Source organism: Macrotis lagotis, chromosome 1 (genome assembly GCF_037893015.1).
Source record: "Macrotis lagotis isolate mMagLag1 chromosome 1, bilby.v1.9.chrom.fasta, whole genome shotgun sequence".
NCBI classification, from domain to species: Eukaryota; Metazoa; Chordata; class Mammalia; order Peramelemorphia; family Peramelidae; genus Macrotis; species Macrotis lagotis.
In genome coordinates, this window is record NC_133658.1 from 694,480,121 (window position 1) to 694,507,046 (window position 26,926).

The 26,926-nt window shown below is 35.1% G+C and overlaps 1 protein-coding gene across 2 annotated transcripts in view; it reads left to right on the forward strand.

Annotated features, from left to right (window-relative positions):
* Positions 1-26,926, forward strand: part of LRP2 (LDL receptor related protein 2) — a 255,216-nt gene that overhangs the window by 31,807 nt on the left and 196,483 nt on the right. For both annotated transcript variants that reach the window (XM_074215768.1, XM_074215769.1), the window contains exons 2-4: positions 10,270-10,377; positions 11,765-11,887; positions 17,763-17,879. In XM_074215768.1, the coding sequence (XP_074071869.1) occupies positions 10,270-10,377; positions 11,765-11,887; positions 17,763-17,879 (348 nt within the window). The remainder of the gene's footprint in view (positions 1-10,269; positions 10,378-11,764; positions 11,888-17,762; positions 17,880-26,926) is intronic.

The following is a 26,926-nucleotide window of genomic DNA, read 5'->3' on the forward strand; positions in this document are numbered from 1 at the left end:
GAACTAAAGGGAAGGTCATACCTTTGGACCATCTACCCAGTGAGATGAGAAAGGCATGATTAGGAAAACATCTTCTCATCTCCTTTACTGTTGGGAGGGAGGAGTTTTTTAAAAAGAAAGCATCTGTCTATCCAAATCTTGCTTTCCAGTATGCTGTGACATCTGCTGGTTACATATCTGTGTCTCAGCTATCCTAAGTCAGAAAAAAGCAAGGTGATGAGAAGCAGTAAAGATGTTGTTCTTTCCAAACACTCTGGGTCAATCAATATGAGCTTGTATCATTGTGTTAGGGTGCTCCCATCAGATTTGGAAAGATCTAGTTACAGGTATTAAATCTGCCATCTGGTGGTCAATTTTGTTTTTTTATTTCCTTTGTCACAAGACTCTTACATGCAGTTCAGTAGATTATGTGTGATGGACCCATTCCATGTCAGATGCTCATGGCCTGTTGATAGTTTGTCTAGTTATTAGAATTCATAAATCAGTTAACTATGGACATGATTTTACATATTCAGTTCAGTTCCATAAGCATTGTTTAAGTTCAGGAATAGGGGATACAAAACCATATCAAAACAAGAAAACCACACCCTACCCTCAAGGAGCATACATTCAACAGGAGGAATACAACATTTAATTAGATAAATAAATATAACATAATTTGAAGAAATGGGCAGCTAGGTGGATAAGTAGAGTGCTAGCTAGGTCTACTTAGGAAGACTCATCTTCCTGAATTTTAACATGGCCTCAGATACCTACTAGCTACAACCCTGGGCAATCATTTTACCCTATTTGCCTCAGTTTCCTCATCTGCAAAATGAGCTAGAAAAGGTATGGCAAACCACTCCAGTATTTTTGCCACCAAACTCCAAATGGGCCACAAAGAATCAGATGCAACTGAAATGACTGAACAATAATATCAATTTGAGGAAGGTGAGTACACTAAGAACTTCTCAGAACCTAAAAAGGCCATCCTGAAGGAGATGGTTGAGCCTTAAAAAGGAAGTGAAAGTTTATGAGAGGTAACTTGAGGAAAGAGTACATTCCAGATTTGTAGCCTATGCAAAGGCATCAAAGTGGAGAAGAAATTTTGAGTTTGGGAAACAGTAGTGCATAAAGGTAATAATATGAAATATTTAGAGTATAGGCTGATTGTAGTCAAACTGTTAATGAAGAGTTTGTATAATATCCTAGAGGCAATAAGGAATCATGGAAACTGTAGATATGAACATCATATTGTAATTAAGAGCTGACCATACCAGATATAACTGAAAGATGAGCAGGTTCCACAGGGCAGGGAGTAGGGTGCTTGGTGACTCATTTTTCACAAGCATTGAGGTACTGGGTAAATGATTTTCTTTTTTCTTTCTTTTCAGCATTGAATTTAATTTCACAGCTTTATGAGGATTTGAAACATTAATTAGGAAGTCATATAGAAATCCTTTGGGAGATTGGGTAGGAAATTGTCTCTTGCATATCGTGCCCTATATTTTTGGTACCTATTCAAAATGTCAAAATGTTAAAAGATCTCTGTTCTCATTGGGGAAATTCCTTTCTGTATTAATTACCATCTCCTCATATCTAAGTATTGGTTCTATGAGTTGCTGTGGCAGCCTTTTAGGGGGTAATTTTCTCTGAAGTTAGCTGGGCTGGTCCATAGCAGACAGGCATGGAATTTCAATCAGGCTTCACTTACAAATGTTTCTAGTTCAATAGGATCAAGAATAGTTTAGAGATCACTGGTCTATCCTTTGAGATGTCAGGATTATTTCTAGGTCATGAGAAGTCTTTGGAGATGGAGTTTATGGGGGAGCATCAGCATGTGAAATGTTAAATTATTATGTATATAAATATTAGATTTAATATTCCCTGAAACATATCACATTCACTGAGATTTGTAGTTTCCTTTTCTGTATCTCATAAGTTGTCTAGCTAAGAGGTGAACATACTAAGTAGAAGAAAGGAATGTTTGGTGTGTTTTCTTTCTAGTGAAGCATTATAGTTACTTAAATAGATACTTAAATAGATGCAATGTATTAGGGATCATTGGGAAGCGCAGAACAAACAATCTCACTAAAGTATCTACAGAGTTCAAGTCATAGAATCATAGGAATATACATTCTGAACACTCTGGGCCAATCAATAGAAACTCACAGTTGGAAAGATCCCGTCTTTCTACGTCAGTATCAAATGGAATGGCAATTCTTTTTTCAACATCCATCTTCTGCTTGACAAACTCCAGTGATGATGGGGAAACTTATTACCTCCAGAGGCAACCTTTACCCTTTGGAATAGCTGTGTTAGGAAGATTATCCTTTTATCAGGTGGAAATATCTTTCTTTGTAAATTTTCCCCAGTATTCATAGTTTCTAATATTTTGAACTAAAATGTCCAGTCTGATTTGCTGGACACAATTTTTTGATGATCTTGGTAACTACTTGGGGGATTATTTGGATACATTAGGAAATAAAGTGATCATTTACCTAACTTTGAGGGGGAGAAGAACATGGGAAGAAAGATGTTTGAAGAGTTCTTTATACTTGGATAGCCAGATGGTAAAAAAAAAACCCAAACACACACAAAAAAACTGTGGATCATAAAGATGTCACATCTATTGTTCTGATTCCACAGTAGTAGTAGCCTTTTTTATTTTTATGTTTTTGCAAGGCAAATGGGGTTAAGTGGCTTGCCCAAGGCCACACAGCTAGGTAATTATTAAGTGTCTGAGACCAGATTTGAACCCAGGTACTCCTGACTCCAGGGCTGGTGCTTTATCCACTATGTCACCTAGCCGCCCCTACAGTGGTATTCTTTAAGTAAATGAGGAGTAAGTTGTGGATTTCGAACTTGGATTTTTTTTTAACCTGATAATTTTCTAAGGAATGGATAAGCAGATGTAGACTCAGTGACTATTGAGGAAGATTCCAGTTAAGCAAGTATCACCTGAGTTAAGATTCTTTATCATAATCTTAGTAAGTTGATTTCAACATGCTGGTACTAGCAGTAGAAGCACAGAATTACCTAATCCTAGATTCTCTTTGGATATTTCATTATTTATGAGTGAGACGCTCTGTGTGTGCGTGTGTGCATGCGTGTGTGTGTGTGTGTGTGTGTGTGTGTGTGTGTGTGTGTGTTTTGGGGGGGGAGTCTTTTAAGGAATTTGATCTCCTTTGGAAGATAGCAGAGTTTATCAGAGGAGCTTTCTTGGATTATATCTTTCATGTAGGATAAGGAATAGGAGATCCAAAGTGTCCAAAGAATGTAAGACTTTAAACTTTAGTTATACTTTAGATGAAATTATTAAAAGCTAGATTGTGAAGGCTGAATATATCTATCCAAATGACCAAAAAAATGGAATAGAAGGAGTAAAAGGGACAAGATTATTGAGTAAATGAATAAAGAAGGGGAAAAGTCAAAAAAGGCAGGTGAGGTCAATAAAGTTTTCTGTCTTCCCCTTTGCCATGAAATCACATAAATGAATATGTTCATACACACACACACACACACACACACACACACACACACACACACACACACACACCAGGAAAAGTGAAGTAGAGTTGAAAAAGCACCAGATTCAAATCTTAACTTTGTCAGTAAGCTTGTACAAGTCATTTCCTTTATCTCTGAGTCTCTTCTCTTTGCCACAGTGAATAAAGCTTTGAATATGGAGTCGGGAGGAACTGAATTTGAATCCCTTCTGAAACACTTGCTAGCTGTATGATCCTGGATAAGTCAGTTAGCACCTCTCAGCCTCAGTTTCCCCAATTGAAAAGTGAGACATTAGCAGCTTCCTCTTTTGGTGGCTATGAGGATCAAGGAAATAATTCATACAAAGCTTTTTGTAAGTCTTAAAATATCAAATAATGTTAGCAATAAAATGGGGGAGTTAAATTAGAGGTCTCTTCTTTTTTTGATTTTTTAGGTTTTTGCAAGGCAAATGGGGTTAAGTGGCTTGCCCAAGGCCACACAGCCAGGTAATCATTAAGTGTCTGAAGTCAGATTTGAACTCAGGTACTCCTGACTTCAGGGCCAGTGCGGTATCCATTGTGCCACCTAGCCACCCCCCTAAGGTCTCTTCTATGGTCTCTAATTAGATGGATTTTCTAAGGTCTCAAAATACTATGACTGACAAGTAAATGATTCTGGAGAGTTCTAAGTAGTAGTAATTTATGTTCTTGAAGCTTTTGATTGATTTATTAAGAAGGAGCTTATTGGGAGTCATTGCTGAAGAGCAGTAATGTGATAGATAGTTTTGGAATGTTGGATGGAACACCATTCTTCCTTTTACATCCTTTGAGACTTGCTATGAGCATTCTATATTCTAATCCTATAAGAGAAATTAACTCCTGCGTGTGTGTGTGCTGGACATTATTTTTTTTCTGTATAAAGTTGATTGAATTTGATTGGGTTGAACTTAATGGCTTCTAAGATTCCATCCAGCTCTAAATCTATGCTCCATTGAATCTGAATTTGACTTGGCTCTGGGTGTTTACTAGGTATGTGATTCTGGGTCAGACACTGACCCTCTTTCCCTGATTCTTAGTTTCTGCATCTGGGGATAGCAATACTTGCACCACCCACCTTTAAAGTTCTGAATACATTGTCTATTAGTAGTGTTAAGCAAGCATTTAGCTGTCATCGATTTTATACCTGATTTTTAAACCATGTGATATCTGATGTCTATAGAATTTAAAAGTTTGCAAAGCAATTTATAAATAGTATCACTGGGGTATCAAAACAACCCTATGAAATTCAATAATGTAATATCATGGAGGTTCTTGGCTAGTCTTAGACAGCACATTAGTGTAACCCACCTCTATATTTCTGAGTCTAGAAGCACCCTTTCCCTTACATGATACTGCCTCTTTCAGATGTATCTTGGGAGAGCAGTGCTGTTTCAAGTAAAACTTCTTAGGCATGGACCAAATGTTATGAATATTCTTAAGTTTCCTTTGGGAGGATTCAAGGGCATCATTGTTACTTATTGCAAAAGAGACTGAGGTGAAACATCCATTTTGTATCCTCTGGGGAAATAGCTTTTTTAAAGCACAAAATGCAAAATAAATTTGTCCTGCCAATTATAGGGTTAAATAAGAGACTTAAAACATAGAGAACATCATCTGTTGTTAGTTTAGCTAAACTGTGGATAAATCATTTTGATAGAAAGTCTGATGTTGCAAATTGTTCATGTCTGTTTTTTCACTCCCTTCTTGTTTGTCTCTGGGCTGTCCTAGGTTCTAATTTTATCAGTCTCCTTAATTATTTAGCTACCTCCAGACTTGGAAGTGAGGCTCCAATGAATGGACTGCAATGTAGAGATGAACAGGCTCCTAGGATGAAGCTGAACTATCATGATCATCTTCACCCATTCCCTGCTGCATGGCAGACTTTTAGGTCTGCAGGGATTGAGGGAGCAGGCATAGTTTTCATCTGAAGGAAGTGGAAGTATTCTGGTCCAATGTATACGTATGGTCATATATTCTAGTTTCTTATCCCACTTTCCCAGCATAGCTTTGGATATCATCACAGTTTAGAATTGAAATAATCTTACTTTCTCCACTTTAACATTTCCACCCAACTAATTTTGCTTAAAACAAAACCAAAACCATTATCATTCATTAACGAATTTTTACTGCCTTTCTTCTTTGTTCAGGACACTATACTAGGGGTAAAGGAGGATACAAAGGAGAAGAAAGTACAGTACCTGCCCTCATGGAGTTGATATTTTTATAAGAGATAGAAGTCAAGGACAAAACAACTATAAGGTAGCATATTATAAGTCCACATGAAAAGTAACAATAAAGTATTATGGGACCTAGGAAAAAATGTTCTTTGTAGTTGGAGAGATTGGGGAAGACTTTATAGAAGATGTGGCATTTTAGCTTGACCATGAAGGATGTGTTGGAAATGGATAGAAAGAGATGTGGAAGGAACCAAGTGAGTAAAGGCACAGAAAAGAGAACAAAGGAGACATATTTGGGAAATGGTGAATAATAGTACATTTCCTTCTTAATTACACCCTACCTCATATTTTTACTTAATTTTTTATGCCAGAATGCCTTCTCTTCCCAGTCAAAATTGTATGCTCTTGAAGACAAGGCTCATTCTTTATATTTCTGTGTATCCCGCACAGCACCAATGGTCATCTTTTCTCACCTAAGCAAATATAATCCTTGTTATAAATATGCATAATCAAAGAAAATAAATTGCCACATTGGCTATATCTGAAGATATAGTTCTTATTCTTTAATCTTAGTCCATCATCTCCCATGTAAGAGGTGAATAGCATGCTTTGTCATCAATCGCCTGCAATCCTGATAGTATAGGGCATTGGTTAGGGTTTTCAAAGCTGTTTATCTTGATGTTTTTATTGTTCTCTTAGATCTTCTCATGTTATAGTATATGGATTATAATCACATAATCTCAGTTAGAAGGGACTTTAAAGGACTCAGAAATGAAAACAACAATCCATATAATAGGTATTTTATTGTTTGACTAAACGTGGACACTTCAGTACTTTTAGCCAAATAGGTATGGTATTGCCAAGACAATTGCAGTCACAACTTGAAATTCAATAAATCTAGGTCTTTTTTTAGGAGTGAATTAAATAAACATTTGACCAAATGTAGCTCTTGAATGATATTATAAATATCCAAATGACTCTTGGCAGAAAAAAGATTTCTCACCCCCTGCTTTAAAGTATTTGTGATTTCATTGGTCTTAATGTTCCCCTTGTCTGTATCTTAGTAAATTGTTGAATTTCTGGACCAGGCTTTGGACTCTATATGCCTGATTCTGGACAGCAAATAAACCTCTATTTCCTTAGTCCAAATAGCATGTTTTTGTAGTTTTAAAATTTCTTCCTCAGGAATTTCTTGTTATTGTGGGCACTAATGATATTTAAAAATGAAGATACTTTACTTAAACTCAGGACCTTAAACCCAAGGTTTTTGTCTGAATTTAATGTGTCAGGTTGGATTTTTCCAGATCTGCTAGACATCTGTAGACAAATAACTTCTTAGAGTTTTACCTTGTTTTCCAATTCCTAGCATGGTGTTTTGTACATAGTGGGATGTTAAAGTAGGGCTTCTTGACCTATGAAATAGGAATAGAACCACATACCAGTATGTAGATAGTTTGTGAGGAAAAAACAAATTTTTACAAAATGATCTAGTAATCAAAGTGCAGAGAAGATAAAATGGAACCCAAGTGTCTGCAAATGTTTTTCAAACCCTTTGTATTTTTCAAGGGAGATGAGTTTTTCCCCACTTTCTAATGGTGAATACTGAGATTTCTTATCTCAATCAGAATTTGGTGTCTGTTTAGAGGCTTCATGGCAAAGATAAAGTCTTAGTTTGTTTTGTTTTCCATAGAGGTGTTTCTAATCAATATTTATTTGGAAGTTGTAAACAAAGATGGAAGGTTCCTGCTGAAAGATGAATTTGATAAATGAATTACAAAGAATGTTGAAATATGAAAAGATAGGCCCTTGTTCTATTGCTTATCTGAGATAATTTAGGGTGATTGGGAATATTTTAAAATAAAAAGTCCCTAAAACTTTATTGCTTGAAAAAAATTTCATTAATAGACAGGTGTAAATTTTCTGTATTTTCTAAGAATTGGTTTTGGTTTAAGAAAATATTTAAATAAATAATTGGCTTGTGCCCCTTAGGAACATATTTAAATATAATGCTTTAGGAGAAACAAAACTGACCCCTATAATTTAACTGTACTTAATGTTTCTGGGAGAATTTTATTGATTATACATGCATGTATATATCTATCTATCTCTATCTCTATATCTATCTGTATATATGCCTGAATTTAAAAGGGCAATATATTTTTACATGTGTTTTCTTGAAAATATTTTCATTGTAAATGAAAATTTTTTTCTATTTAGGACTATGAATACTTTACAAGTAGATTGATCCTTATATTGTTAAAAAAATTTCCAATCAGAAATGATTTGAAGCTTGTGAGACAAATATACTGCATTTACAAATGGGTTAAGTTGGATTACCCACAATAGACCTAATTGATAAAAGTGATTTAATATATGTTGTGTTAACAGTTAAACCCCCAAAGTCCCTAATCTCCTATGGAAATATTGCTTCGTAGAACAAAATCCAATGAGAGGTCCTGGGATTCCAGAGTGAATTTGTACATTCCTCTGGGGCATTTTTGCAAGGGAGGTTGTTGTGTTTTAAAGGTAGTTGATAAGAGACCTGCACCACCAACCCCAGACCTGCACCACCAACCACCATCATGCATTAGTCTATAGAAGGTATTTGGGTGTATGTACTCCTGTACCACTCTGTACCACCATTTAGGCAAAGGAAATTTCTGACCATTTGCAGCATACATTATAAATCAGGATGTCACTACCAGACAATCAGATTTGAACATTCCATTCACAAAGTAGCCTTTATCCCCAAGGAATAGATCACTTAACTCTGTTTATGTGACTCTGTTGATATGCCTTTCGTTTACATGAAGTCAGGATAATGCATTGTTTATTTTTTCTAGGAGTAGGTGGTTATGGTGTATATTTACCTAATTTTTTATTGAGCTACAAAATAATTGAAATTGGTAATTTATCAAGATTTCTAATTAACCCTTGGGAGAATATAAAAAATATACAAACACACATATGCCAAAGAATCAACCCTTCCCACCCCCCACCCCCCTTTTCCCTGCCACTTTGGACTCTGTAAAGGGAATGTTTTTGAGTCTTCTCCAAGATGTTTCTGTGTTAGTTGTTTTCTTTAAAATTCCCTGCTTGGCACAAGATGCTTAGGGAGGCCCTTGGTTAGACATTTGGGCTAACTACAGAGGATTTACTTCTGCCAAGTTAGTGCCATAGGTTCTAGGAGACCTATGAAAAATCTCAGCAAATATTCGTTGAATGGATGAATAGATGGGAGGTTGAATTTTTAGTCATTATGCTATTTATGTTCTCACATTACCAAGAAGACAAGGGGATGCTGCTGTCTTGAGGGAGAAATTTGTATCCTTTGGTAGATTCTAAGTTAATTTGGTTTCCAGAAAAAAGAGCTGAGACCTAGAATTTGTTGGAAAATAACTCAAATTCTTATTTAAGGCTTATTTCTCTGAGTCTAAGGTTGATGTAGTTCTATGAATATGGATTTTGAAATGATGAAAGTGGGAAATATTTAAAAGTTATGGTGGTCACAAATGGTTTTATGTAGAAATCATGTTATCCATAGTGATGAGTAATTTAATGAAAAAAATTATTTTGATTGTTCAATGATTTGTTTCAAAGTCTTGATCCATGTGTTTATTATGTTCTAGCAACACTATCTGATCATCATATGAAAGAGTATTTGTTATAAATGTTATTGGAAAATGGAGACAGAAAAACAGTATAATCTATTTCAGCTTTACTTTCCTGTTTTGATCTAGAATAGATCATGGATTTAGGGTTGAAAGAGACCTTAAAGGCCAATTTCCTCATTTGAGAGAGGAGGAAACTGAGTCCCAAGGAGATTAAGTGACTTTTCCAAGGTCACATAGTATATGTCAGAACTAGGATTTAGATTCAAGACCTACTATCACAAAATCTTCATATAGTATGTTACTATAAATTGTTCAGATTATTGTAGATTGGCTTTGCCAGAAAACAGTATTTCCTTGCCTGTTTCTTTATGTCCCCATTTGGGACAGAACTCATCTCTGACTCTACTATCCTACAGAGGTAGGGTAGTAGAAACAGATTCTGGAAGGTTACCATCATATAGTGATATAAGTTTATTCTTCTGAGTAGGAAAATATATAAGACTATTCTCTTGTGTAATGAAAAGGTGGGAAAAGGAACAGAAAGAAGAGGACTTAATCTAAATTTAAAGGACTTAAAAATTCAACTTGAATTTGGCTTAAAATCTTACCTCAAGAAAGTGATTTTTTTTAACAATGCATTTTAGTAGAAAAGGCACTGGGTTTTCACCTAGAAGGGATTGGATTTGGTTTCTGACTGTGACTTATAAATGCTTAATTTTGAACAAGTCACTGTATCTTTTTGATTTTGTTTCCTCATTCATAAGAGTATAATTTTTTTTATCTACCTTATAGGGCTATTGTAAGAAATGTGAATTGTGAACCTTAAACTACTGTTCAGACATTGGTTTTTATTTTTATTGGATAGCTCTGAGGTATGATGGGATTGTGATGTGGAGGGATTGGAAGAGAAATTTTGTATCATGGCTTGAGGTTTTGATTAGTTTTTTATTTCTTTGGCATGTTATATTACAGCATGTGACAGTGGGCAGTTCCGCTGTGGGAATGGTCGATGCATCCCTGCACACTGGAGATGTGATGGAGCCAAGGATTGTTCAGATGACACAGATGAAGCAGGCTGCCGTAAGTGAGCCGTGAAGGTGCCAGGGGGGTGGGGGATTGTAAAGAGGGGTATGAAAATTCATTTTCTTAATAATAAAATATATTTACATATAAAATAAAAATAATAACTGGGAGCATTTAAAAATTTGACACAGTGTTATTAATTGAAAACTTTGGATATTAGTTGTGGAGCTAGGGGTGAATCCATAGCTTTTGAATCCTAAGGTGGAAATGTGCAATATCCTCACCTTCTGTTAGGGTGTGGATTGCATCTTCATCATTCTAAAAAATCTAACCCATGGCTATGTGCCAGAAATCCATTATTCCTTTGAAAATGTTCCTAAAGGTTTTTGGAAGCAGATTGACAATATTTGTTCAATCACTATGGGCATTTTGTCTACCAAAGAGAAAAAATCAAGAGCATTAGTAATTGACTGATTGTGACTTTTGTCCTAAATGGAAGCCCATTTTTACATAAAAGGCAAAAGGTCTGTTTGAAGTATCACAGAATATCTTTCTCAATTTAAACCTAGTCACTTGTAATTCCTCACCAGACCTTTTTACCTCGGGTATCAACAAAATAGAAAAAGAAAGAAATGAAAAGAACTGATAGTCTTAAATTGTTAGAAGAACTATATAACAATTGAATTCCTATTATTCTAGTTGGAAGGGTCTGAGCACAGAAGGATGGGGAAATATCTCAAACCATTCTGGAATGTCACTTTTAAGTGGTACCCATTTGCCTGTCCATTTTGTTACAATTAAAATGAAACAGTTTGAGACACCCCTCTGCCCAGTAGTGATTGAACAACAATCCTTGCAATATTACTCTCTTTAGGCATCACTTCATAATTTTTTTAAAAAGTTAATTAAAAAACATATATATGTAATTTCATAATTTGATCACTTTTAAAAATGTTAAACAAAAGTATTTTTGTTTCTTGTCTTTTTTCTTCCATATATATTTAATAAGATTTTTTCCCAATTGCAAATAAAACAATTTTAACATTGAAAAACATTTTGAGTTCAAAATTCTATCCCTCTTTTTGTCCCTTCTCCCCTTTGATTTACGTTATATATATCTTTCATATATTTTTATTGCATTTTTTGTGACTAGTCAATGTATATGACTCTGGTTGAGCTTAAGAGAAAAATCGCCCGTCTTGACTATGAAATAACAGAGTTGTATTTGGTGATCTCTGTGGTTTGCTTCTGCCTCTAAAAAATAGGACCCTATATTTCAGTGATTCTTACTTGGAACAACAGACTCCCTTGTAGTTATTGCTATACTTTGTACCAAGAATATCATGTAGAATTTTACGTATATAAACTTGTTCATATAACTTTAAAATTTAAACCCCTTTCCTTGAATGTTTGTTTTGCTAAGTATTTTTCTGTTTTGTTTTAGCTCATCCTTCTTGTGAGGCAAGCCAGTTTCAATGTCACAGTGACGGAGAGTGTATCCCTCGTGCCTGGGTTTGTGATGATGAAGAAGACTGTGATGATGGGTCAGATGAACATCAGCAGTGCCGTAAGTATTAATAACATGACATTATTTGAATAGGCTAATAGGGTCATATCAATTTAATACTACAAAAGGTCTTAGAGGTCTGTTGATATCACAATCTCATTTTACAGATGAAAAAAACTGAGGTCCAGAAAAGCAAAGATCTGTCCAATATGCATAGCTAGTAATTGACAGAATGAAGGATTTTAACCTAGATCCTCTGTCACTGAAGTCAGTGTTCTGTCTATATCGCATGAAAGAACATGGAATGATATTCTAACTTGTCATTGATAATGAAACATCTGATCTTATTTTGCTGCTCATAAATGTTGATTAAAGGGCTAAATAGTTGAGAAGTTACAGAATCATGGCATTTTATAGGTGAGAGATACCTCAATAGACATCTAATCCAAGCCAGGCTTGAAAAAGAATTCAAAACACCTATCACAAGTAATCATTTGCTTTGTTTTTAGACCTCTGGTAAGAAGGAACCCATTCCTCTTATGAATAGGCTGTTAGATAGCTTTTCCTTAGGTTAATTTAAACCTATGGAAGCTTTGCCATGTAGCCGCATTGCTTTTAGGCCTGCTTGTTGGGGTTAAAGCTGAACAAATATAATCCCTTATCAAAATGAAGAGAAATACTTGAAGGCAGCTATTATGTCAAGGAAACTTGTACAATATAACTATCTCATGATATTGAAACTGTGACTATATTGAAGATTTGCCAATAAGTGTTAGTAACTCTGGAAACAACTAAACAACTTTTACTGGATTACATTAGATTCAGAAGTCAAACTAGAGACCCTTTTAGTTCCTTCTGTAGAGTTGCATCATTTATGTAGGCTGTGGCAAGTGGGTGAATTGAGGAGGGGGAAGGAACAGCCTCTATTTGATTTATTTCTTTGGAATTTGACACATGCCCCTTAATTCCCTATACAGCATGTAAGATGATAAATAAATACAAGATATTTTGAGGAGGGAGAAAGTGCTAATTACTAGTGGGAGCAAGAAAAGCTTTAGGAGGTGATATCTGAGTTAAGAATTCTAAGAGGTCCAGGTGAGGAGAGTACATTTGAAGCAAAGAGAACAGCCTATTTAGAAACACAAATGAGAGAAGTGTTGAATTTGGGGATTGTCATTGGTTTTAAATGATAAGTTGAGGGTTTAGGTTTTATCTTAGAGATGATAAAAAGGCACCTACAATTTTGAAGTTGGGGAATAGAATGGATGTACTTTAGAAAAGTTAATTTGTTAGCTGGGTTGAGATTCAGTGCTACAAATATTATTACCAAGACCTGCTAATATCCAAATAAATTAAAACCAATTGCTGAGCAATGTCTTACAAATTAAAAAAAAATATATCCTTTTGAAAAAAAAATGGCCAGGGTTTCTCAATAGTTTTTGGCCCCTTGAATTCTCCAGCTCAATTACTTTCTTTTTTTTTAATTTTTAAAAAAAATTTAGGCAATGGGGTTATGTGACTTGCCCAAGGTCACACAGCTAGGCAATTATCAAGTGTCTGAATCTGGATTTGAACTCAGGTATTCCTGACTCCAGGGCCAGTGCTCTTCTAGCTGTCCCCTCAATTGCCTTCTTGAAGTTTGTAGTAACTTGCAAAGAAATTATGTAATTGAAAGATACTGGAGACAGTTCCAGAACTAACCCAAAGATTTAGGGAGTAGGTATAGGGGTGAAATAATGTATAATTAAAAAGCATTCACCAAGTTGATGTTAGGAAACATTAACTACACAAGTATAGCACCAATTCTCTAAGGCAAGGATTGGTTCTTAACCTTTTTTGTGTTATGGACCCCTTTGGCAAGCTAGGAAAACATACAGAACCCTTTTCAGAATGATGATTTTTAAATGAATAAAATAAAATACATAGGATTACAAAGAAAATGAACTATATTGAAATAAAAAAGTATTGGTTATCAAAATATGTTTAAAGTAAAGCCACAGACCCTAGATTAAGAAACCCTATTTCAAAGTGTATTTACATTTAAATTGAGCCTTACTCATTTACAATTTAGTTTCTATAATTCAAAGACTAGTCTTTTTCAGACTTTTTACACCTATGGTCTGAGTCAGATGTGAAAGGGCAGGGTGCCTGTCTTTTGTCTATTCTGAACCAATCAATCAACAAGCATTTCTTAAGGCCCACTCTGTGCTAAGTAAGTATGGGGTAGGTACTGTGAATTAGTCCATGCCAGAAGGAGCTTGCATTCTTGTGTTGAATATTGTCTGGATCACTGAAGATATTGCCCCACTGTGTGATACTCTAGTTTTAGAAAATTCCCATGATGCTAGGTTATCAGATAGAATTTCCAAGGGTAGCAGGTGGCCTCACTATTTCATATCTCTAACTGAAAACATGTAGAAATGTTAATTGCTTTGTAGGCTACTAGAAAAAGGACTGCTTCCTGTTGGAATTTACCTCTGACTTTAAGATTAACAATTAGTTTCCTACTACATATTACGAAAGGGGTTTTTCTATTCACCATATGCATATTCTATAGAGACTGGGAATTTGTAATTTGCAATAGATCTCAGCTAATCTTCTTTTAATGTCCATCAAGATTCTGGCCAGCAACTTAATGCAGTCATTGTCAACGTAGTTGCCCCCGATCAAATAAAAAGCAGATGTTTTTTGATGGCTCCTTTGCATGGGGCCTTATTCTAGCCTTAGATGCATGCTGATGGAGCTCCTATTGACTCTTGGATGCAAGTATGAAAGATTGGAATTTGGCCCAGTACGTGGGAATCTTGTACTGAGTTAGAACCTCTTTCAGCCATGTCGTTAGATGCCAATGAGTCTTTTGATGAAGCAGAATGGAGAATTTTTTTTTTTAAGAAAAATCCACATCAGACAAATTTGGTTTAAGTCAAAGAATGTAGAAAATTTATTCTGTTGTTTTATGCTAATGCTTAAGCTTTTGACCAGAGACATAGTCTTTTCCTTCGGTCCTTTCTCTACACCTCTCTTCCACTGATCTGTAGGTTGTGGAACAGTTTGGGTGAACTGATGTATGTGAAATGCCTTCATTTGCAGAGATGATGATGAAAACTACTACTACCCTGCCTGGTCAAGTAGAGAGCAGGGAAAAGCTTCAGGCTGATATTCATAAACAGGATTGCAGACTGGTTTTTGAATCAGGGGCAGTTTTATACTACAATTATTGCATACTTAGGAATTACCAATATTTATTACATAAACTTCTGACTCAGTGTAGGGATAGGATAGAAAAGGTTATCATTGTCATTGAAGCTTACTTATTATAGAGAAATGTTACATACATAAATGAACATTGGTAACTTTATATGAATACTTTACAAGCTCCCAAATGCTTTTGGATTTTGGTAGCTGTGGGGGAATAGGGTCAGTTTCTGAACTTGTAGGTCCACTACTTTTTCTTTATAGTAGCTTCCTCCATTCCCCAGAAGTAAGTAAAAAGAAATAAAAGCACTCTTCTTCACTACTCCCTCAGAATTAATTGCATCCTGGAAGCATTGGTGAGGATCTTTTTGCATGTCAGTGACTTTCCTTTTCAACATCCCATTACTATGGGGACCCGATTATCTAGATTCTTGACCTCACTGAGTGAAAATCCTTCACTCCTCCTTTCATGTTGATTGACGGAAATTTTATATTTGGCTTATTTTTGCATGTGCTTAATAACAGTTTTTTTTATAAACTTTTAATTTAAATTTTGCTTCCCAGACAAATACTGGGACTTCTATAGGCCATATATAGGTCTAGAGGAATTTAAATGATTGGAATAGGTAAATTTAGGTTCTTTCAGGGAGAACCAGTGAAATGAAAGTGATGCTGACACCTGGATTCATTTGCTTTCACACTTTCTCTAGAGTACCTTATTCTTGCTTTTCGGGGATTGAAAAAAGATCTTTTCAATCTCATGGGAGCAATTGGAAACATACACTTAGATTAAATAAATTCTACAGGAATTTAACAAAGGAGGATTAACCTTCTTGACCTTGCTCAGATAAAGGCAATTGAATAATTTTAAGAATTAGTGCTCATACATAAACAGAAATTTAATAATGTCTACCCTTTAGCCTTTATTTGTTGAAACAGAGACAGAGATTGTGCAAAATTAGTACAATTAAATATATAAATTGGGTTAATTTTGGGAAATATGGTTGAGATTTCATAATTTTGAATTTTATCAGAAACATGTTAAGATCTTTTTTCAGCAACTAAGAAAAAACATAATAAATTAACCACAAGCATTTCAAATATTACAACATTTGGGAAATATGAGACAAGTAATTACAACAGAATTTTCTTAATGTCCAACTTAACCACATTGAAAAGGCACCATCACATTTTGAAGGATTTATATCATTTTACTTATTTCTCTTAAGAGGTTCTTCCTCTTCTCTAGAATATTTTAAGTAGCTGATCTCTTTCAGATGTCTAAGATTTTAAAAAATATTTTCTTTTTAAAAATTTTATTTATTGAAGGCAATGAGGTTAAATGATTTGCCCAAGGTCACATAGCCAGACAATTATTAAGTGTCTGAGGTCAGATTAGAATTTGAACTCAGATCCTCCTGACTCCAGGGTCAGTGCTCTATCCACTACGCCACCTAACTGCCCCTAAATATTTTCTTAACAAAAAAATTAATTTTGACAAGTGAGAGTTTTTCCACTGATGCATCCATGTGAAGCTCAATATTTAACTGCTATTTGCTCAGGAAGTCTGAAGGCAGATTTCCCTTTCCAAATGAATCAAGATTCTATTTGGAGAATTGATGAAAAGTTAACTTCCTTCCTAAAGCATTTCTTTTATCTGTATTTGAGAATAATTTTCCTTAACAATTACCTCTTAATTTGTTTGTGGTCATTCTTTGACATTTAAATGAAAGGCATTGGAATATAATAGATGGATAGAGTCAGGGAGATTCCCCACTTCAAACCCTGCCTCTAGAGCCCTGTCCCACAATCTTGGGCAAGTTCCAACTTTTCAGACTTAGTTTTTGCATCTGAAAAATGGAAACCATAGCCTCTACCTCAGAGAGGGTTCTGTGAATAACTATAGTAATAATGCCTGTGAAGTATTATCTGAATGTGAACTCTAATTGGGCACTCAGATTCACCAGATGGTTCACCATTTTAACTAGAGAGAAAATTGGTTAAATTTGTCATCCTTGCTCTCACCAGCTCTTCTGTACCACATTACAGTAAAATATGTTAGTCCCTTAAAGAAATCAAGGAATCTTGCCTTTATTAATAAAATCTCTTCTTCAACCTGATATTAAATTCTCTAGTCAACCCTTCTCCACAATTTAGTTTTCATTTTATCTTTATATATATGTTGATTCCATTCTTGACTAACTTGCCTTATACATGCAGACTGACACCAATTAAGAATCTTTAAGTATAGAATATTGTGAGGCTTTGGGGAAAAAGTCAATCCCCAATCTTAAGAAATTTACAGTTAACAAACACAGATAGCACAACACACAGCATTTATTTAGGGAGTGATTAAAACAGAAATACCTTTACATATAACTGTAATTCACAGTATCATCTGGTAAGTGCATTGGTGAGTTAGAATACAAAGGGCTATGCAAGTTTTAAGAGGAAGTTTGTTACCGGTGTAGGGGGTAGTATTTGAATTGGGTTTTAAAAGATAAAGAATTTAATAGGTGAACATGCGAAGAAAGACCTGGAACTGAGCAGCAGCCATAATTAATCTTTACCTTGAACTCAGCAACTCTGTTTTGGTGCATAGTGAATGGTTTTCTTTTCATACTTCTTCCTACCCAATGACCTCATTAATACTTGGCAAACAAAAGGAAGGGAGAGAGGGAAGAATTAAAACCAATTGGTTTGTATTTGGAATGAAATATAAATTTCCCCTTTTTTACAGCTGGGCGGACATGTTCAAGCCAGCAGATGACATGTCCTAATGGTCAGTGCATCCCAAATGAATACAGGTGTGATCGAGTTAGAGACTGCCCAGATGGAGCTGATGAAAGTGGTTGCCGTAAGTCTTTTGCAATCATAGCATTGTATTTGGTTTCGCCTCCCCCATCTCGTCGGTATTTTAATCAATTTTTAAGATTAAGGCAGTTGTTGATGGACAGAAATGGCTACAATATGCTTCTTGTTACCAAAATCTCATGGCAAATTCTTTGGTGGATTAGGGTTGATGTTCTGATAAGATCTCAATTTTATGACATTCTCATTTTATTCTGCCACAGGATGCTGAGTTCTAGGCTGCTGAAGTGTAGAAAATTTATCATTAAAATAATACCAGGTCACAACATCTTAAAGGAAAAAGATCACTGAATAAATACACAGAATTGTTTAAGTCCAGTGGAATTAATTTTAACTTTAAAAAAACATTCTTTATGAAGTTATTGGATCAAACCTTCTAATGTGTTTATTCTTTCATGCTCATATTTTATAAAATACCATTCAAAAAAGGTTATATTTTGAAAATGGGTTCTTTATGTCAGTGATATACTTCTTTAGTTTAATAATCACTGTGAAGAGTGATTAAGTCCTGTTAAAACAATTTGCTCCTACTCTATTTTGGGATTTCATGCATTTTAGATCCAAGGTGATGCTAATTTTAATGTTTCAGCCATAAATGTTACTATAAACAAAGATTTCCTTGTATACTTTGTCTTACTCCATTTAAGTTGGCAATATTATGATGTGATAATGTATTGTGATGTAGATGAGGAAAGCATGTGCCCTGAATTATTCTTTGCTTTCTCATTTTATTTCATTATTAAAATTTTGTTTTAGGTCAGACCTAGGATCTTCTAGTCTACTATTTCGGTGGTATAGTGGTTCTGCATGATTTCAATGACAGATAGCTAAAGATAAATTCTCTCCAAAGCCCTTGCTTCCTCTGATTAATGAATTGAAGTTTTATGGTTCCAGGGGACTGATGATGAAGCACTTAGGCACTGTGCTAAACTGTGGGGGTACAAAGAATGGCTCCCTTCCTGCTCTCAAGGAAGTCACAGTCCAGAAGGTGAAACAACATGAAAATGATATATGCAGGATAAGTTGGATATAAATGATGTGCAAATGTTATAAAATTGTAATAACCAAGTTTATTAAACCTCAGCACACCTTTCTCATTTCCTGCTCTTCTCTCCTCCTCACACAAAGGATATATAGAAAGAATCAGCTCAAATTTGCAATTATAAATTAGGCAGCAAAAGTTCTAAAGAAAGCTGAAATCTCTACATTTAACAAATTTAGATAAATATAGCAAAAGGAGCAGAAAATTTTCAGACACAGAAACTAAACTTCACCAAGAGGTTTATTTACATATCCATGTTTCTGATATCATTAGATATCAGAAAATTGGACACCCAATCTATTGCCTATCTTTTCATTTTTTACTTACAAATGGATAAAAATAAATATTTAATCTGAAATGCAAGAGGAACAAAGGGAAAATGCAATTTGAAAAAAAAAGGCAGTCAAGATAAATTACTTTGGCTTTTTCCATGTGTATCACCTGTAATCAACTCTAAAGTCACTAGTAAGACCTCCTCATGACTTTGCCAGTGGACCATGGAACCTAAGATCACTCTCTGCAGGAACCCCCCCCCCCAACAAAAAAAGCTCAATCTGCTTTCATGACTTGGCATACTTTCATGACACTACATAATAGATGACAATGAAGGAAAGGAGTTTTGGAAATGTATATAGGAGATGTAAATTAGATTTTGGGGGTGTTAGAAAACACAAGTCTTGTTTATGGGTATAGCCAATGCAGAATTAAAAGTATCAGGCTTGCTGTCATCTGCTTCTAGAATTATATGCCACATAAACTTGACCAGTACTCACTATGGCCTTTAAAAATATCCCTGCAAATATATCTGTGTTTAAATATATTGCCTTCTCTTTTCCTTCCTTCCTTTCAGCTAGATTTTCATATATATAATTTAGTGGAAGTTTGGTAAGGATCATATCTATAGATTGTTCTAATTTAGCAACCACATTTTTTATGTATTGGGGTTGCAGTCAGATGAGTGGAGAAAAGAAATATTATGGAAAAATGCCAAAGGGAGATCCAGACATAACAGAAAGCAGGGTTCATCCCTTTCTTTGGTTTTATTTTGATGTTAAGGCATGAAATATGTCCTTTAGCATTGTGGTCATGGCTTGGTGGATATAATTTTGTTCTTTGGTTCAATTTCATGGATTCTCAGGTCCCTAGAGGGTTGTGAATCAGAGAATACATTTTACAAACAAGTCATTTCTTCCCATGAAGTAAAAGCACTTCATACATATTCAGCAAATAAATACTTATTGATTACCATGAGTATATCAGTCAAGTATAAATTATTTTTTCCATTCTAGAGGTGCAGAGATATATACAATATGATTATTGCCTTCAGGAATCTTACAATCTAATAGAAGAGAGAAGGAAGTCAGCCAGGTGGATTTAGATGTAGTTGGGTCAGCAAAGGATTCACTGGTTTACAAGTGGGACTATCCTTCCTCAATGGCTATTCTAGGCAATTTCTTTTTTTTTTAAAGAATTTTTTTTTTCAACAAGCCATTCCACAATTGACAAATAGTCAAAGGATATGCAAAGGCGATTTACAGATGAGGAAATCAAAGCGATCCATAGTCATATGAAAAATTGCTCTAAATCATTACTTATTAGAGAAATGCAAATTAAAGCATCTCTGAGGTACCACATACCTCACACCTCTCAGACTGGCCAATATGACCAGAAAGGACAATGGTTAATGTTGGAAGGGAGGTGGGAAATCTGGGAAACTAATATATTGTTGGTGGAGTTGTGAACTCATCCAACCTTTCTGGACAGCAGTTTGGAACTAAGTCCAAAGGGCAACAAAAATGTGCATACCCTTTGATCCAGCAATACCACTACTGGGTCTATACCCTGAAGATATGATGAAAAAAGGGTAAAAACATCACTTGTACAAAAATATTCTTAGCAGCCCTGTTGTGGTGTCCTTCAATTGGGGAATGGCTTAACAAACTGTGGTATATGTATGTCATGGAACACTATTGTTCTATTCGAAACCAGGAAGGATGGGGATTCAGGGAAACCTGGAGGGATTTGCATGAACTGATGCTGAGTGAGATGAACAGAGTCAGAAAAAACACTGTACACCCTAACAGCAACATGGGGTTGATGAACTTGATGGACTTTCTCATTTCATCAATGCAACAATTAGGGACAATTTGAGGCCGTTTGTGATGGAAAATACAATCCGTGTCCAGAGAAAGAACTGTGGAGTTTGAACAAAAACCAAGGATTATTACCTTTAAATTAAAAAAAAAACAACTGATGTCTTATTATGTAATCTTGCTATCTCTTATACTTTATTTTTCTTCCATAAGGATATGACTTCTCTCTTATCACATTCAGTTTGGATCAATGTATACCATGGGAATATTGTAAAGATTGGCAAATTGCCTTCTGTGGGAGGTGGGGGGGGGAGGGAAGTAAGATTAAAGAAAAATTGTAAAACAAAATAAATAAAAATCTTTAAAATAAAAAAGAATTTTTTCCCCAGGCAAGTCCTTAATTTTTAATATTTTTTCCAATTTTTATTTTTCCAATTATATATTGAAAGTTTTTCAGCATCCATCCACATGCATATGCATATTTATAAATTACATAATTTCCTTTCACTCTCCCTTCCCACCTCCCTTCCCTCAATGGCAAACAGTCTGGTGAACTTTGTACTTATATATTTATGTTTAACATGTTTACAGATAAGTCATTTTCTGTGTGAAGAATTAGGACTAAGGGAAAAGAAAGAAAACCATGAGATAGGAAAGAAAAGCACTAGAGAATTTTAAAAAAGTTAACATAGTATTCATTCAGATACTGTAGGGTTTTTTTTTGTTTTGTTTTGTTTTGTTTTTCATGCTCTGGATATGGATAGCATTGTCCATAACAAGTCTCTCAGGGTTGTCCTAGCTCTCTGAACTGCTGAGAGGAGCTACATCCATTAAGGTTGATCCACTCATAATGTTGTTGCTAATGGGAATGTTCTCTTGGTTCTGCTCCTTTTACTGAGCACCAGTTCCTGTAAGTCATTCCATGCTTCTCTAGAGTCTGACCATTCATGGTTTCTTATAGAACAATAGAACTCCATAGCATTCATATACCAGAACTTATTCAGCCATTCCCCATTGGTGGAATTTTCAATTTTCAATCCTTTGCCACTACAAAAAGAGCTGCTCTGAGCATTTTGGAATATGTGAGACTTTTCCCACTTTTTATGATTTATGGCTTATGATCTCTTCTGGATATAGACCCAATATTGATATTGCTGGGTCAAATGGTATGATCAGTTTTATTACTCTTTGGGCATAGTTTCATATTGCTTTCCAGAGTGGTTGAATCAGTTCACAGCTCCACCAATAGTGCATTAATGTCCCAATCCTCCCACAACTTTTGCAATTTTGATCATTTCCCCTTTTTGTCATCCTAACCATCTGATAGGTTTGAGATTGTACTTCAGAGTTGTTTTCATTTGAATTTCTCTAATCAGTAATGATTTGGAGTATTTTTTTCACATGATTATATATATAATATATGTAAATTTGATTTAATTCTCTCTATATTTTAGAAATGAGACTTTTATCAGAACTTTTTCCAGCTTTCTATTTTCCTCTTAATCTTGACAATATTGGTTTTTATTAATACAAAAACTTTTTTAAAACTTCATTTAAAAATATCCCTGATGTAAAGGAGTCAGATGATGGTTTAAATGCTCACAGTAAACAAAGAAGAAGAAGAAGAAGAAGAAGAAGAAGAAGAAGAAGAAGAAGAAGAAGAAGAAGAAGAAGAAGAAGAAGAGGAGAAATTTGGGCATTTACTAATTTCTGCTACTTTAGTTCATGGCTCAACAAATCCTCCAAATGATTAAAATAAACAATAATCAAAGGCAAGAGTTATAGTAAAATGTTGATTTATTTTGATTTGACTCAATTGAAGCTACAAAAAAAATCACAGAAAGTAAAATTAAGTTGTCTCCCTTCAGGGCAGCTAGAGTGCTGGTCCTTGGGTCAGGAAGAATAATTTTAGATATCAAAACTGACCTTGGACACTGTTTGCCTCAGTTTTCTCATCTGAAAAATGATCTGGAGAAGAGAATGGCAAACCACTTCAGTGGAAAATCTCAAATGGAGTCAAGAAAATTCAGAAGCAATAACAAGAACATCATTGTTACTGAGGAAAGTGAGACTATCAGCATAAATTATTTGGCCAGGATCATAGCTCAGATAAAATCTGAGGCTAAATTAGAACTCAGGTCTTTCCTACTCCAGGCTCAGTTCTCTATTTACTGTGCCTTCTAGCTGCCTCTTTGTTTTGGTTCAGTTATTTCAATTATGTCTAACTATTTGATATTGTTGATTCTAATTGAAAGGAGAAGATGGATGTGAGAATCATGATGAAGGGAAAATTAACAACTCTTGGGGACTACTTATATGAGAAGGGGGGGTAAGGGAAAGACAAAACTCAAGGTAATTTCAAGTTTTGGAGCCTAAATGAATTGGAAAATTATGGTACTAATAATAAAAATAGGTAAGTCAGAACAGTACTTGTTTCTGGGCTTTTTGTCCCTTAGGGATAGGCAAGTGGGAAAGTAGAAGAAAGAAGAAGAGGATGAGGTCAATTTTATATATACTTAATTTGACATGTCAGGAGGACTTTCAAGTTGAGATATCCATTGAGCAGTTGGAATTGGAGAGCTGGAACTCAGGGGAGAGGTCAGAATGTGAGCCATCTTTATTTAAGTAAATTCAATCTGTGGGAGTGAATGAGATGCTCTTTATATATTGCAAAAAGTAAAGGGGAAGTGATGTCATAAAGAGAAAAAACAGATTTCCCAGAGTTAGCCTATAGGGAAAGTAAGAAGAGGGAATCTGTTTACAATAGAATGGACATTCAATAGAGAAGGGACAAATAGAGAGGGGAAGGGTGGGGGGAGGGATAATGAAGAGGCCAGTGAAAAGGTCGAAGATTAAATAGAAAGACAGAAAGAGTGACAGGGAGATGACTTTGTTTTGGGGTGATAATTATGAATAATAAAGATGAAGGATAAGGAAAATAATGGTTAATAATTTTGGTAGATTGGGGGGATAGATGAGTAGAGTAGTAAGAATGGGAACATTCAGATCCTACTAAAGAGTTTATTCTTGAAAAGAGATCAAGCAGATGACTGAAAGTGCATTTCAGTATGTTTGCTTATTTTACCTGGTATGTAAACAGATGAGCTACTTATTTTATACTTTTCAATGATAAAATGTCATAAATATAAGGTAATTAGAGATTAAAAAAGAGGTAAAAACTAATTTTTTTCTTTTGTATAGGTTGTTATTTTATAGTCTGGAAATCTGCAAAATGCCAACTGATATTAAGCAACTTGTCAGTTGTGTGTATGTTTTTTTAAACGGGATGGAAAGATTCAAAGCCATGTCCTTTTTACTGCTAATGGGATTAACAGCAAGGAAAAACTGCCCATGCAGAGGCTAAGATAAACATCCTAACAATGCTGTAGCTGCAGGCTGTTTAATTAGTGTATTGGAGGGACTTGGGCTGCACCACAGTTCTACAGTTTTTCTTTAGTTAAGTAAATTGATCATTTTATAATGTTTGAGTAAAAATACTACTAATTGTCTTGGGGTGGGGGTGGGAGTTCAAACACTTCTTTTTAGATACTTAGGAAAGCCAAACCCCTTGTTAAAATGCAGACTTTTTTGTTGGCCATCAGCAGCTTTGATTCTGAGGTCTACAGGGGCTGTGGTCTCCTTGGAGGTTCCTTTCTATTGATTTTCTGTCCAATGGAATTTAAAACCTCTTTTCTCTCCTCCCTCCCCCCCCCCCCCCCCCACTACCTCAGCCTGATTAAGAGTAGGAGGCAGAGGGGAATTAGGGAGTTAGACCAAAGTCATTGTCTGAACTCAGAAATTTGGGGAAGTTAAAAGCAAGACTTTGAAAATGATGACTATTGCTCTTCCTACCACACCCCCCCCCCCACCTCCTCAATTTAATGCTACTTTTGGCAGTCACTAACTAGATTTGTACATGATGAAACCATGCCCACCACTACCATCACCATCACCACCATCACCACCATCACCACCATCACCACCACCAAACTAGCTCAGTGATTCTGGCCCTTTTAAATTCTTGGGTCGTAGATTTTTGATCTTTAAAGAAAGGAATGACTTAGTGATTTCTTATTTTTTCTCTATTATTCCTTTAAAATATAAATTTATTCATTTATTTTTCCAACTGCATGCAGAGATAGTTTTCAACATTTATTTTTTTTAAGGGTTTTGAGTTTGGCATTTTTTGCCTTCCCTCCCTCCCCTCCCCTTCCCCTTGACAGCAAGTAATCTAATATATGCATATTTAACTATATTAAATATATTTCCATATTAATCATGTTGTGAAAGAGGAATCAAAAAAAGAGGAAAAAATCATGAAAGGGGAAAAAAAACCTTAAAGAAATTTTAAAAATTGAAAATACTATGCTTCGGTCTGCATTCAAACTCCATAGTTTCTTCTCTGGTTTCGGATGACATTTTCCATTATAAGTTATTAAGAATTTTCTTTGATCATTATACTGCTGAGAAGAGCAAATCCATCACAATTGATCACCACATACTGTTGCTGTTAATGTGTACAATGTTCTTCTGATTCTTCTTCACTTAGCATCAGTTCTTGCAAATTTTCTGAAGCTGGATTCAGTGATTTCTAAAGGTCCCTTCCAATGTCAAGATTTTATGCTTCTGGGATTCTGTGATGGCCAAAGGAGATTTGTTCTTGTCTGTCTGTTCTCTCCTTCTATGACTTCAGTCATACATTTATTTTCTGGCAGGTCAAAACTTAAGAAGGTATTTTGTGTTCTGAGACAGTAAGAAGAATATAGCAGAATTATAGCAGAAGAATACTGGACCTAGAGTCAGAAATCTGGCCTCACTAGTTGTGTGACCTTGGGCAAGTCACTTAACTCTGTCTCATTCCTTATCTATAAAATGGACTGAAGAAGAAATGGCAAACCCTCCAGAAAGAAAACCCCAAATGTTGTCAAGAAGAATTGGAAATGACTGAAAAAAGGCCAAATAATATATATGCACATATACATGTATGTTATATATACATTTCCATATACTATATAGTACATTCATAAGATTTGTACACATTATACACATAAATAATCTTTTATTAAATGATAACAATATTCTAGTAACTGTACTAAATATTGGGGATGCAATGAAAAAGCAAACAAAACCCTCAAAGTTCCGCCAAATAACCAAAGCCTTGCTTTCAGTGAACTTATATTCTAATAGAGACAACCTATAAATAGGAACATTCAAGATAAATACAGAGAGAACTGTAACTTGAAAGTAATTTTAACTAGCAGATAGGAGGCCCAAGAAAGTCCTTCTGGAGGATACAGTACTTTGAATTCCAAGAGTCAGAACTAACTTGGGAAATCATTCAGGGCATAAGGAAGAGCCTATATCTTGCACGCACACACACATTCATAAGAATCATGCCCAGGTTACATTTCTTGGCTGGTACTTTTGTCTGTATAGAATGATATCAACTTGGGCAGTGGCTGATACTTGGTATAAGGTCATTTAAACATACTCAGTAGATGCTGAATATCTCAGCCAATGATTATTTGATTTATACTTGTACAGACATTTTTGATTGATTTCTCTAAGCTCCTTCCCTCTCCAACCCTTTTGCTGGAACAATAACAATTATCCTCCTGGTTCTCAACATCAGGGGGACTTGAACTATTACAATTCTAGTTATTTTAGAAAATGATCTCACTGTGGCCCATGGGAAGCAGGGGAACCAGCTTTTAGGCCTTCTAGGAATGCCTTTTCTGGTTCAATTAAATCACTAAGGTTAATCATAGCTCCTAATTCCTATTCCTCAACACAGTCACTGGGAGCATTTGACCTGAAGTTCAGTTTGAAATGTTTGTACTTATTTCTAATCCATATTACTGTTCTACACTGTTATTTCTTTTTCTCCATAGTTCTCTC